General features: G+C 54.7%; 3 protein-coding genes across 3 annotated transcripts; 2 read left to right on the top strand and 1 right to left on the bottom strand.

Annotated features, from left to right (window-relative positions):
- Positions 1-267: 267 nt before the first annotated feature.
- Positions 268-1,215, bottom strand: COL26b_007774 (uncharacterized protein; the record flags this gene model as incomplete). Its single annotated transcript, XM_053180558.1, has 3 exons — positions 268-564; positions 684-772; positions 828-1,215. The coding sequence occupies 3 exons, from the start codon at positions 1,213-1,215 to the stop codon at positions 268-270; spliced, it is 774 nt and encodes a 257-aa protein (XP_053035551.1).
- Positions 1,216-2,977: 1,762 nt separating this feature from the next.
- Positions 2,978-4,778, top strand: COL26b_007773 (uncharacterized protein; the record flags this gene model as incomplete). The annotated part of the gene is made up of 2 exons (XM_053180557.1): positions 2,978-4,627; positions 4,683-4,778. 2 exons carry the CDS (start codon positions 2,978-2,980, stop codon positions 4,776-4,778), a joined length of 1,746 nt encoding a protein of 581 aa, XP_053035550.1.
- Positions 4,779-8,831: 4,053 nt separating this feature from the next.
- On the top strand, positions 8,832-10,577 carry CBH1_2 (CENP-B protein 1; the record flags this gene model as incomplete). Its single annotated transcript, XM_053180556.1, has 4 exons — positions 8,832-9,245; positions 9,298-9,501; positions 9,555-9,645; positions 9,703-10,577. 4 exons carry the CDS (start codon positions 8,832-8,834, stop codon positions 10,575-10,577), a joined length of 1,584 nt encoding a protein of 527 aa, XP_053035549.1.
- Between the last annotated feature and the right edge of the window lie 2,512 nt (positions 10,578-13,089).

The raw sequence follows: 13,089 nt of genomic DNA, 5'->3' as shown, positions 1-13,089 counted from the left end.
AGGCTGCCGCAAGCAGAAATGTTTTAGATAAGGTTGGTGTCACAATTCGGATAGGCAAGCGGAAAATATGATGAAATGTGCAATTGCAAAAAGGTATCTAGACTGTGTAGTCGCAAAATGTTCCACTCCTCGAGGCAGTACCAATCACCATGTCAGGTTGTCCACCCCAGATAGCAAATGATGAATTACCAGATCCCATGCAGGCTGTCTCCCAAACTCTGAGCCATGTGACTTGAGAAGAGAATTCAGATTTCCAGCTGAAGCAGCTTAGAAGCTCCACTTCACATCGCCAATCTTGCCAGCGCCAAGGTCGGCAAAGGTTCTGAAGACGGCAGGGCTGACGTCAATGTGGTCAACACCACATCCCATACACTTGTCGACGATGGTAGCAGTCTTAGTGATGCCGCCGCGGGAGATGGTGATCGTCTTGCCACAGTTGGGGTTAGGGTTGCCTCCAGCATCACCCATGGTGATGTGGGAGATGGCAACTACCATGTCGTTGTCTCCGTTGGTTCTACCACAGGAGCCCAGCGAAGGGTTGAACCAGGTCATGACACGGAACCACTACCACGGCGGTCAAGGGAGTTGTTCTCAGCACTGCAAACACCCAGGTCAGAACAAGCCAGTGAAGAAGACAAAGGAAAAGATACGTACGGCTGGATGTCAGCGTGAACGCGGCAGACAGTGTAGAGGAACCACTGTGACTCCGAGTTGCCGTTGACAATAGAGGTGGCACATCCGATGCGGGTGGCCTTACCTGAGAGAAGCTGCTCTGTAGAGGAAAGAAATTAGCAAAGGAAGGAGGCGTGGATGCTGAAGGAACGTACCGGCAAGACCAAGCTGCTTGGCAACATCAGTAGACTGCTGCTGGCCGTCGGCGTTGAGCCAGTTCTTGGAGGACTCAGCGATGGGGCGAATCATCTGGACAGAGTTGTGGTCCTCGGTGCGGAACATGCTCAGAAGCTCGCCAGCGCCGTTGCGGTCAGAGGCAGGCGCGTGTTCAAGCTTGTTGTCAGCGGCAAGGTTGCCGGACCAGACGTGGGCATCCTGCTTAAGGGCATCATCCCAGCCAAGAGGAGCCTTGCCGACCTTCTGGCGGGCTTGGTTGATGAGAGCGAGGCCCTGGACCTCGTCGGTGCTCAGAGTTGCAGCCTGGGCCATGCCAAGAGTGGCAAGGCCAATGGCGCTGGCAGTGATGATAGACTTGGGGAACATCTTGAGGTTGTTATTGATTGGGCTTGGGGAAAGAGTGAATTCGTCAAAGAAAGATGGAAGATTGAAGTGAAAGTGGAAGGTGAAAGACTGAAGGACCTGGTAAAAGACTTGAGTGGTGAGTGAGATGGAGAAGAAGTTGTGAGGTTGATGGGAGAGAGAAGCGGATTATATAGCCCGGGGAAGGAGGGTCAAGATGGTGGTATAGGTAAATGCAGGAAGGAGTTCAGATCGCTCTTCCTGCTGTTAGCAGCAAGCACCACTTGGAATGAGGCCATTTGAGCAAGAGCGGACTTACAGATAGGAAGAACAGGAGCAGGAACATCCCCAGAGAATCCACATCTCCACCAGACCCCCAAGAAGCTTGGCATCAAGACTCCAGTCACAGCTTCTGCAGAGATCTCACGCTTCTAATTGGGGGCGTGCTTTCCATCTCACTGGTCGTTCCTGCTTCAAAGGAAGTTGCCATGTCTGAAGAACTGCTGTTTGTCTGCCAGGGATAGGAAGCTACCCCGCTCCCGAGGACTGAGCTTCCTAGAGCTGAACTGATTCGAAGGAGGCTGAATCCAGCTCTCCATGGGATCATAAGCCTCTCTGGAGGAATTTGTCTGCTTTCAGCATCTGGGGGGTGGGGGTAAGGGGGCTGCTTGTTGGTTCTAAGCAGCCTGAACAAACACACTTTTCCATGAACGTGATAAGCCATAACAAAGAAACCTAAGGTAGTACAGGGAGCTCAGTCTCTGCAGTATATATGATTTGAGGTCTTGTGTGACCGCACAGTTGATGACACCGGAGCATTTTTGAAAATGCAGATACTCTCCTCGTCCAATACAAGACATTCTCAAGATGTCCAAACCGCTACGCCACCAAGGTATGACTGGCTTTTTCCAGCTCCTAGAGAATATCTCCCAGTTGGCACTAAGTAGAAGTCAAATGAACGTTCAATTCGATTCTTAACTTTTTAGCACTGGCTGATGTACTTGCCCCTTGCATCCACATTGCTCTCACCCCGTTGTGACACGATACACCACAGTGCGGCGTATACAGACACACAATCAGTTTCCTGCCGACTTAGCCCTTAGGATGAGACTTGAAGGTCTCCATATGAGAAGGTGAGATGTTAAGGTGTGTAGAAGGCATTGAATAGCGACTGACATTTGATTGGGTAAATCAAGATTGTGGTGATAATGATGTTTCTGATCTCTGGAATTAACCCAAACTTACGTTGGAGTTAACCACCACGACTGATGGCCTCCGTCTCTCAAATAAGAGACATCTAGAAGAACTAATACTTTAACTTCAAGTCACCTGAACTATGTTTTGGCATTTTAGGGAATCTTTTCCTGGTTTCCGAGGCGAGCGTGGTAGTTACTTCGGTGTAGATTTCGGTGGATGCCGGTCAGCCAAAGTGGATCCGGTGAGGTCGGTGAGTAAGCTTTGGGCTAAACCGCTTTGGGAGCTCAACGTTGGTCGGGAAGTGCCGACTTGATTTTTCTGACGCGCCTTGCTGCTCCCCAAGTGCATTTCCAACGCGGTCCACATCCCACAGTCGGCGCTCACCTCCACGACTAGCACCCGCGGCGTGCAAGCATCGTCAGCCCCGTCCAATCGAGCATTGTCGCCAACGACACAGCGAACCACGATCGAAATCGTGCATGCGCATTGACTCTCGTTCAGCATCGTCCCGCCGCCCTTGACGTGCCCTTCCAACACCACCGCCCTGCGACAGCTTGCGATGACCCATTGGGTCTACTAGCATCACAACATGGACGTCCGATCAAAGCCCCAGGCGTTCCTGTCTACGTATGCGCCACGTATTCGAAGCTACAACAACTCTCTCTTGACACCTGTCCTGCAAGCCGCGGGACCATCTGCACCCCTCTCGCGAACGACAAAGCGCGGAACCACCATCATCAACTACGCCGAAGATGGATACGACGACATCGACGATGACGATGATGATAGCCGTCGCCGCCCGACTGGCTTGCGCAGTTTGAGAAGAGAGGACACTGCCAACAGGCTGGATCTGTCTGATAAGGCTGGCAAGGATACAAACGAGCCGGTCGACGTACAAGGCATCTGGAGAGACTGGTTTGGCAAGGGACGCCAGGTGCGAAGCGACCAGCAAAACTCAGCGCAGGCCGACTTGCCCCTTACGCTGATTCCAATTCGCATCGAGCTGGACATTCCGGCGTTCGTCCCCCAAGTGCCATTTCCCTCAGCGCCTCACACCGTCGACACCAGCCTGCCTCAATACCGTACGCAGGAAATGACGCCGCCCTACCGACTACGCGACAACTTCCTCTGGAACCTGCACGAAACTGTCATCACGACCGAGCAGTTCGCGCAGACCTACGTGCAGGACCTGGATTTGCCGAACCGCCACAACACGATGCTCGAAATCGCCAAGCAGATTCGCACCCAGCTCGAAGAGTATGCTGGCGTCGCATTGCACCCGCTATTCCATGCGCAGTCGCAAAACCCCGGAAATAATGATGCAACAAAAGCAAGCTCTGTAGCCAACCATGAAGAGTCTCCCACTCCTGCTACTGGCGCTGTCAGCCGCTCCGATACCCCTATGCAGAACGGCGGCTTGGGCACACCAGCCAGGGCCAAAGAAGCGACCTCAGCTCCAGATGTTACCGCACATGCCACTCCCATTCCCGTTGGCTCCGATGAGTACGACCATGACGACGCCTATCGATGCATCGTAACCCTAAACATCAATCTTCAGTCGACCCTCTACACTGACAAGTTTGAGTGGTCTTTACTGCATCCTCCTGGCATGCCAGAAGCCTTCGCTGCCCAGACCTGCGAAGATCTCGGCTTGACTGGCGAGTGGGTTCCTGCTGTCACACATGCCATTTATGAAGCAGTTCTCCGACTCAAGAAGGAGGCCTGTGAGGCCGGCGGCCTTGTCATGGGATGGAATGGTCTCCGCGAATTCCCCAACGATGCTACGGCTGGAGCAGATGCCGGATGGCGTTATGACCCCGAGAATCTGGGGGATCCTTGGGAGCCCAAGGTCGAGTTCCTCAGCAAGGAGGAGATCGAGAAGCGCGAAGGCGATAGAGAAAGACAAATCAGGCGACTCCGCCGTGAAACTGCCCGTTTCAGCTCAACGACTGGCTTGGTCGGAGGCGTGCCATTCTCTGGTTTCGGCAATGTGGTCGAGGCTGTAGAGGAAGAGCGTATGGGCAGAGGCGAGCGATCCAAGAAGAAGAGGCGATTCCGCAGTCTAAGCCCCGTCGGCCGGTCGGGCACGCCAGGCGGACGAGGCACTCCCGATGTTGGATCCGGTTATGGTGCTGGAAGCGGTTTGTCGGATCAGGAGCGGTTGTCTTGGAGATGCGCTCACTGCGCTCTCTGGGGCTCCAGTGTTTGGGCGGTAAGACCTGGGCCCAATGGACCAAGGGTAAGTCTCTCAATTATTTTACCCCATCTGATGGGCCCTCGCTAACTTTGAACAGTCATTGTGCCAAAACTGTGGCCTGCTCTTTGAGCGCGACGGAAAATTGCCTCGCCAAACCAAGAACATGCACCTTACTGTCATTAGAACAGCATAGTAAACAGATCGGTTACTTCTTTGAGGTGGGCTTCGAGCCGAATGGGAAAATACGGAGTTCCCGGCAGATGACCTCCGATTCTTCAGGATTTCGGGCTGTGGGCCAATGTTTTGTGTGTATAAGAGGCGATGAGGACGGTTCTGGCAGGCGTTTCAGGGGTATTTGGGCCTCTGGCCAACAGGCAGTCAAGGAGTCCGGCTGCGAGCAGGGTTGCGAGATATTCCATCTGCTTTTGGAGTAATACATATCGAGACACTGCCTCCTGGCAGATATGGTAGCGTAGATTAGGTGTTCAAACCATTACACGCTTTGGCGAGCTCTCGAAAACTCAGCGTCAGACCAAGATTCACCATATAGTTATTGCGACTATCGCTTTTGGTCCTGTTCGTTCTCGGGCCACGAATGGTGGTCGAGGAGGTGCGTACAGTGCGTGCTTCGGTGTAATATCGGGTTCATTGGAAAAGCGCACTGTATCTATCTTAGCAGCGATGGGCACCGTCCCCTCCACACCACTCCCAACTTCACACGAACAATCTCGTCGGATCGGTCGACATGTGATGCTCGATTTTCTTCCACGGAACAGTGCCACTTTTGCGACGTTATTTCCGCCTTTTGATCACCAGCAGTCCGCGGCTCGCACTTACTAACGTTAGCTTCTCTGGTTACAGCCGCCAATGCGACGTCGTGGCGAGAGGAAGCCAAATCGGGAGGTGAAAACCACGGAGCCTCGACTTCAACCTCCGCAATGCGAACTCGCGCTTTTCCTTTAGTGGAATGTCACCAGTGACGAATCCACCAGCACGACTTTTCCCGGGTGTTTGGGCAGACCGCCGACCCCTCTCCCCGTGATGGCTGGAGCTTTCGGGCGGTACCTGAGAGGCATTGATGCCTGGGTGCAGCCTGGCTACGCATTCTTCACGTCAAGATCTGGGTCGGGTGGTGGGGGCCCGCTTCTCGCTTCTGCGGCGATGCCGTGAGATTCAGGAGGAGACCATGCGCACAGCCAAGTGACTCCATGTTGTTGACTGCGGTCGGGTGTATGCTCAGGCGTTGAGGACATCTGGAAGCTGATGGTCATCCAGCCGAGAACTATGTCTGAGCCCGTCCGCCGGCCCATTCTGCCCAAGCCTGCAGCTTGAGCATCGCCCGAGGCGACGGATGCCAGTTTCGGCTGGTATTTCGAAGCAGACGAAGATCAACTTTGGCGCTCCTCGTTGCTGTCCAAACCGGTCCCGTCCCGCTGTTCGCGGCGCTTTGCTGTCCGCAGCTTCAGTTCGGTCCAGTCTACTGCTCACGATAAGACTTTCGCCCAGTCAAAATGCCCTCTGGGTGACGCGGTATGGACTCCGTCATTCCTCGCTTAAGCGCCACGTCGATATTGCCAACCACACGCGTTGTCAGCGATGGGTGCCCTCTGTCGTATCCCGCTCATTTACGGCTTCGTCGTGACACTCGCCTATCACCACGGCCGGCTGCTGCCGACGGGGGCAAGGTTTCACGTTCCTGGCTTCAATATGAAGTCGCAGACGTGTGGCGGCCACCCTTTGTTAGCGAGCTGTTCGTGCCTGGCACGATACGCGTCAAGGGAGACGGGCCCGAGATCGAGAGTAATACACCACATGCATGCAACCTCACGATGCCAGAGCACAAGAACAACGCACTATCGAAGCACTGACGGCTCGCGTTCCCTTGATTCCGAATAGCTAGTCGGCATTCTCCCCGGAGCTGTCAACCAACTTCACCTGAGGCTCTCCACATCGTCAGCCTCTCTTCCCCGTGGAGTCCTCCGCACATCGACGCCACCGGCTTTGGACTGCACGTCGTCGGAACTGGCAACCGTCAGAACATCATAGCAACTACGTGGGCACGGCTCATCTTCCGCCCACCCTGACGCAAAACATATGCGGAATCTGCGAAATGACAAAACCCGGACGGCCCAAGCCGATGATCGTTTGCCTGGAAAGGGCTCTCCACACAGCCACCTGATGTTCGGCTGTGAGGATCTTCCAGATCTAGTTTGCAAGAGGATATTCGGATACGCACGCTCCACAGGAATGCCTCATCCGAGCATGATTTGCCCACCATCAATCACAAGCCCAAGCACAATAACGGCCAGAAGAGATCTTGACAAACGCGTGGCGAGGAAAGATGATCTATGGTCTCGATACTGAATGCGGCGTCGTTGAGCTGTCTGCCGATCACCACCACATCTGGCCGTGATCTGGACCCTGCCATGGTGAGAGGCTGAGCTCAAGCTTCTTGATCCTCGCCGCCCAGAGGCTTCAGCTTTCTTGGTTATCACGGCTAAATAGAACGGCCCTTGGCAAGTTGCGACGTGGAGAAGATGTCGTCCGAGAGCGGGCTTGTCGCGAAGAGGTCGCATGCTAGACGGCCAGGGCCTTGACAGAGGTATTGCTGAGTAGCATTACACCGTGGCAGCCTCCCAAAGAATCCCGCAGTACCGAAGACTAACCGAAGCCGGTTATGCAGAGGTCAATGTGACCATCAAATGGTGTGGTGGTGGTCCAGCCGCCCTGCTCTTAACACATGCATTATGGGAGTCTTCATCCGCCGCCAGATTGGATCGGTACCCCATTTATCTTGCTACAAATTGCTGTTCATCTGGTTCTGAACCCGTCCACTTGGTATGCATTGATTACAGTGTTGATCAATTAATAACCTAAAGTCAAAGCCAAGTTGGCCGAGAGTATTGGCAGCGCAACTACGTCTCTTGCTGAAGCTTGACGACTTCAAATCTATCACCGTCTGATCAGACGGTCTGGCGGCGACTGGGAACGAAATAGCGTACCAAGAAACAAAAGATGGCGTTTTTGAAAGCAAGGAACAAAGCGGGTGCATGGCAGTCAATGCCGGGCGCCCAATGGCGTTTTGCGGGGAGTAGCTCATCCCGCAATGATGTGCCTTGAAGTTTGGGCAGAAGACCCTGGAATGGTGCCGCGAATGCGGGGAGCGACTCCAAAAGGCATCACTCGCGTATCTCTGGTGTATCACAGGCGAGAGGGGGGCACAAAGGCATATCCCGAGTTAAGCCGACGAGTCTGGCGATGTGTCTTTCGGCGGCGACGCAGGAACTCGGGAACATCGTGAGGGTTGCTGGTGAGGTGAGAGTGACGGGATCTTCGGGAAGCGAAACGATCACGAGGGGGCGCCGACTTTTCCAACTCAGGGAAATGAGTCGTCTTGATTTCTCACGATGGCTTGCGCCTTTTTGCAGATAGGTAGGCTGACTGAACGATTCGAGGCAGTGGTACTCGGCGGCTACCCCTCCGTGTTGGGCGCAGGGGAAATAAGTGCTCCAATGAGCTCGGCCGGGAGGCGTCCCACATCGGGCAACCTCAGTATGGATTTTCGACTCGGTCGCGCCAGCTGGTCTGCTGAGAGGTGTGACCAGCCGCATGGCCGGATGTGACATCGTGCGTTTACCTCGTTTGAATCGGGATCCTAGACAATTAGAACCCGCGTGGGCGGGTACCCCAATCTCGCCGCAGCGCCCATTCTCCAACTCGACGCTGTGTGTGCCCCTTCTCCAATCTTGCCCAATTTGGCAACCCATCCAAACCTTGGCTCGACGACGAAGCATCATGATCCATGGTTGGGTGTGTTCCTGAAAGACGCCAAGCCGACAATCTCGCTCACGCTTCTGTCCGGACCCGCGCCTCGCACCTTGCCAACGACTTCGCCCCGCTATCTCATGAGCTTTTCCAGCCTGTCAAGTATGCCTGGATGACTGCTGACTATGCCAGGCCAGGATTGCCATGGTCAAGATCGTCTCACGGCCCGGATGCCGTTTACTGTCGGATCTCGCCCTAGCTAGCCGTAAGCTTAGCTCGGAAAGCGGGAAGCTCGAAGGCTACTGTGGAAAATGCGCGTTTCAACCGACTTACAGATCATCAGTTCTCCTGGAGAATACCTCTATATAAGATCATCCTCTCGCGACGAGAGTTCGGTTTCTTTCCTTTCATCCTCATCCCAGTCATCACACTCTCTTCCTCTTCTCAGCCCAGCATCCGCTCCAACACCACGTCGTTCACGATGCAGACCAAGTTCGCCGCTCTCGCAGCCCTCGTGGCCGCCGCCCGCGCCCAGCAGGCTTGCTCCTCTCAAGCAGAGGTCCACCCCAAGCTGACCTGGCAGACCTGCGCTACTGGCGGTTCCTGCTCAAGCGTCGCCGGCTCTGTCGTGCTCGACTCCAACTGGCGATGGGCTCACACAGTCGAGGGCTCGACCAACTGCTACACGGGCAACACCTGGAACAACACCTACTGTGCTGCCGGCCAGGGCGCCAACTGCGCCGCCAAATGCTGCGTCGACGGCGCCGACTACCCGGGTACCTACGGTATCACCACCAGCGGCAGCGAGCTGAACCTCAAGTTCGTCACCACCCACGCCTACGGCAAGAACATTGGTAGCCGTGTCTATCTCATGGAGAGCGATACCAAGTACCAGGTGAGTTGCCTTCAACTGTTAGTAGACGCTTCCGTGTACTGATCAACTTCAGATGTTCACCCTCCTTGGCAACGAGTTCACCTTCGATGTCGATGTCTCCAACATCGGCTGCGGTCTGAACGGTGCTCTGTACTTCGTCTCCATGGACGCCGACGGTGGTCTTTCCAAGTTCTCCACCAACAAGGCTGGTGCCAAGTACGGTACCGGATACTGCGACTCGCAGTGCCCTCGCGATGTCAAGTTCATTAACGGTGTTGTAAGTGCATGATGAGCAGTCCTTGTACAACCTGGATGCTAACCAATTATCAGGCCAACGTCGATGGCTGGAACCCCTCCAGCAACGACGCCAACGGTGGTGTCGGCTCCCTTGGTGCCTGCTGCGCTGAGATGGATATCTGGGGTACGCAAACTCTCAACCAGCTTCTACCTCTGACAGTTGACTGACATATTCTCACAGAGGCCAACAAGATCTCCACTGCCTACACCCCTCACCCCTGCCAGAACAGCGCCTACCACTCTTGCGTTGGCGACGCCTGCGGTGGAACCTACTCCTCTGACCGTTACGCCGGTGACTGCGATCCCGATGGATGCGACTTCAACTCTTACCGCCAGGGCAACAAGACCTTCTACGGCCCGGGCTCCGGCAACACCATCGACACCACCCAGAAGCTCAGCGTCGTCACCCAGTTCATCAAGGGCTCCGACGGCGTCCTCTCTGAGATCAAGCGCTTCTACGTCCAGAACGGCAAGGTTGTCCCCAACTCCCAGTCGACCATCTCCGGCAACTCTGGCAACTCCCTCACCCCAGCCTTCTGCTCCGCCCAGAAGACCGCCTTCGGCGACACCGACATCTTCAACCTCCGCGGCGGATTCGCCCAGATGTCCAAGGCCGTCGCCGCCCCCATGGTCCTCGTCCTCTCCCTCTGGGACGACCACTACGCTAACATGCTCTGGCTCGACTCCACCTACCCCGTCAACAAGGCCGGCCAGCCCGGCGCCGACCGCGGAACCTGCCCGACCACCTCCGGCGTCCCCGCCGACATCGAGTCCAGCGTCCCCGACAGCAACGTCAAGTTCTCCAACATCAAGTTCGGCCCCATCGGTTCCACCTTCAACAGTGCCGGCACCACCAACCCCGGCACCACCACCTCCGCCACCATCAGGACCAGCACCACCAGCACCGCCCGCACCTCGTCGACCGCCAACCCCGGCACCGGCACCGGCGCGAAGCAGTACGAGCAGTGCGGCGGCCAGGGCTGGACCGGCCCGACCACGTGCGTCTCGCCTTACACCTGCTCTAAGGTCAACGACTGGTACTCCCAGTGCTTGTAAGCGATTCCAGAGGCGGGGAACTTCCTGGTTGCCTTCACTGATGGAGGCGATGAGCTGTGAGACGGGATTAAATGACGACAAAGACTTGGAAGAAATAAAGACTGCATTGGCTGGGATAAAAGGGGGATCCTCTGAGAGCATTTCTCCCTTTCTGAGAACAAACCTTTCTTGTACATATTGAACAGTTTTTTCCCTCTGTTGGCATGGTTTTCATGCTGATACATCGTATATAAATCCAATCATTCGTTTGCTAAACCACTTTCGCTCGATCCAATGGGTGATGACGGGAGTCTGGAGTGCCTGGGGCGGACAGCTTTGGATGTTCGAAATGCTTGAGGGAAGACAGAGGCTTTCTTGATCAAACTTCGCTCAGCGCAGAACGATCAGTCTTCTCGTTGAGGCTGCCTCAGTTTCCTTGCTAGAGAGACTGTTTTCCCTGCAAGTTCACATAGAGTCGATATCAAGGTATTATTACCGTCGTTGTCGTAATCATCATCCCCATCGAAGTCACCAAGTGCATAGGAAAATCAGGTCGCCTCTTCTCGTCTATCAAGTTCGGCTGTCAGGCTATTCCACATCTCATCTAGCCAGGTCGGTGAGCGGCTTGCCTCACCTCAGGCTGCCACTTCACCTCGGTGACGTGTCTCGCTCACCCACCCTCGGTGCCTCCTGCCCCCCAAAGGGCAGCTGCCTCCCTCGACCACCAAGCTCTTTCCCCAAACTCATCAGAAAGACTTTTCGCCTGGCTGCGCGACCGCCTCGCTTGAATCTAACCGCCCGAGGCGGTCGACGACTTTGTTTTCCTCTCAGCCCGCCCACACCTGCTACCTCTTCCTCCTTCTCCCTTCCACCTCACCTTCTCTCTTCCTCCCCATCCTCCATCCAACTCAACCTTCTTCCCTTCACTTTCACCACAACACCACATCACAAGAGTCACAATCGCACAACCACGGCGCTACCCCTTCTTGCCTTCTGCAGGAAGGGGGAGCAATCCCATTCCTCTCTCTTCCCTCCTTCCGCTCACTCCTCCCTCGCGAATCCGATCAAGCGCGCCTTCTCAACTCACGATCCTCCGATCCACGCGCCCGCGAAACCATCTCACCAAACCCATCGACGAAGTAGGTCGAGGACGCTTGCCGTCCAGGACGTTGTTGTCTGCTGCCGGAGTTTGCCTTTTGGCACTCTCCTCGTACTTCGGTACCGCGACACGTCCAAACTCACCACTATAGGGCGAAAGCCGGGCTAGGGGTGCGAACTGTGAAATCCCAAATCTTTTCTTTTTTCTTTTTCCAATCAGATCTCCCATGGGCACGAGGCCGAGCTTGGGACGTACGCAAAACTCTTGCTCACTCAAACATTGACGGCACTATCCTATCTTCGCTCCTGCTGTTCTCCGCCAGGTCTGATGGGAGGATTGCCAGTCCGCCTATCTGCAAGCACCTTCAGGTACGTTCACGGCACCCTTCCTGCCAGCAGAAGTTCTCTCTTTCCCGTTTCCCCATCCTCATCATGATTTTTGAACATCGGCTTACAAATGCTTTCGTCTGCTTGGTTCAAGAGGATGCGATGATCTTTCCCAACTCAGCTCTATTCCTTCAACCATGGCCTGTCTTTCCTCAAACGGCAATTTGCTAACCTCTTGCTAGATCCATTCGCTAGACAACCCACAACGATCTGAATGTCTCATGGTCCTTAGCAATGACCTTAAACTGCTGTCCCCAGGCCACGCACGACTTTCCTTCAAGCCCTCGACCTCCGCGCACGGGTTCATCCTACTCAAAGTCTTCCAACGCCTTCCCGCCTTTCCTACTTCATCACTATTCCGAGACTCTGCTCTCACTCTTCGACGGATAGACCCGTTACACCCCGAGCCATGCCAAGCTCAACTGTTCGACAAAGCAAATCTTCCTCGTCAAGTCAACTCGAGAGGTTTGCTCGTTCACCCTATCAATCCGAGACCACGCTATAGCGCCTTGGGATCTCACCTTGACGACGTTCGTATGCGTTCGTCCCTGTCTTCATCAACAAACTTCGGCCGGCGATTCAGTGTGGCGAGAATGGAGTAGGGGGTATGCTCTGCAACCTTTTTTTCTCTTTCTACAGCTCTTTTCTCTGCTTATGCTTGCATTCCGCCGGACCCTGTGTCTCAACCTAATAAATTACCGCCCCAAGTCGAAGCGCTTACGACGGACAACCACAGCAAAACCATCAAAGCCCTCGGCTCCATGACGACTATCTTATGCATTCGCCCCCGTCGCATCAGCAAACTTCAACCAGCGATCCAGTGTGGCGAGAACAGAGTACAGGGTCTGTGTCAGTAATCCTTTTTTCTCTTTCTATAACTCTGTTCTCTGCTTATCCTGGTATCCCGCCGAACCCTGTGTCTCAACCGTTACAATCGATCTTCACTGCAACCGCCAAACTGACTGACTGACCAATGCCGTTACTGGCTCGTGTCGTTGGTTTTCTTTAACACTGGACAGATTGGCCACGCAAATGGAAGCGATAACAA

Source organism: Colletotrichum chrysophilum, assembly GCF_026319265.1.
Source record: "Colletotrichum chrysophilum strain AFK26 chromosome Unknown scaffold_64, whole genome shotgun sequence".
Classification (NCBI taxonomy): Eukaryota; Fungi; Ascomycota; class Sordariomycetes; order Glomerellales; family Glomerellaceae; genus Colletotrichum; species Colletotrichum chrysophilum.
The sequence above is the reverse complement of the archived record's forward strand: the minus strand, read 5'-3'. Positions and strand labels throughout refer to the sequence as shown.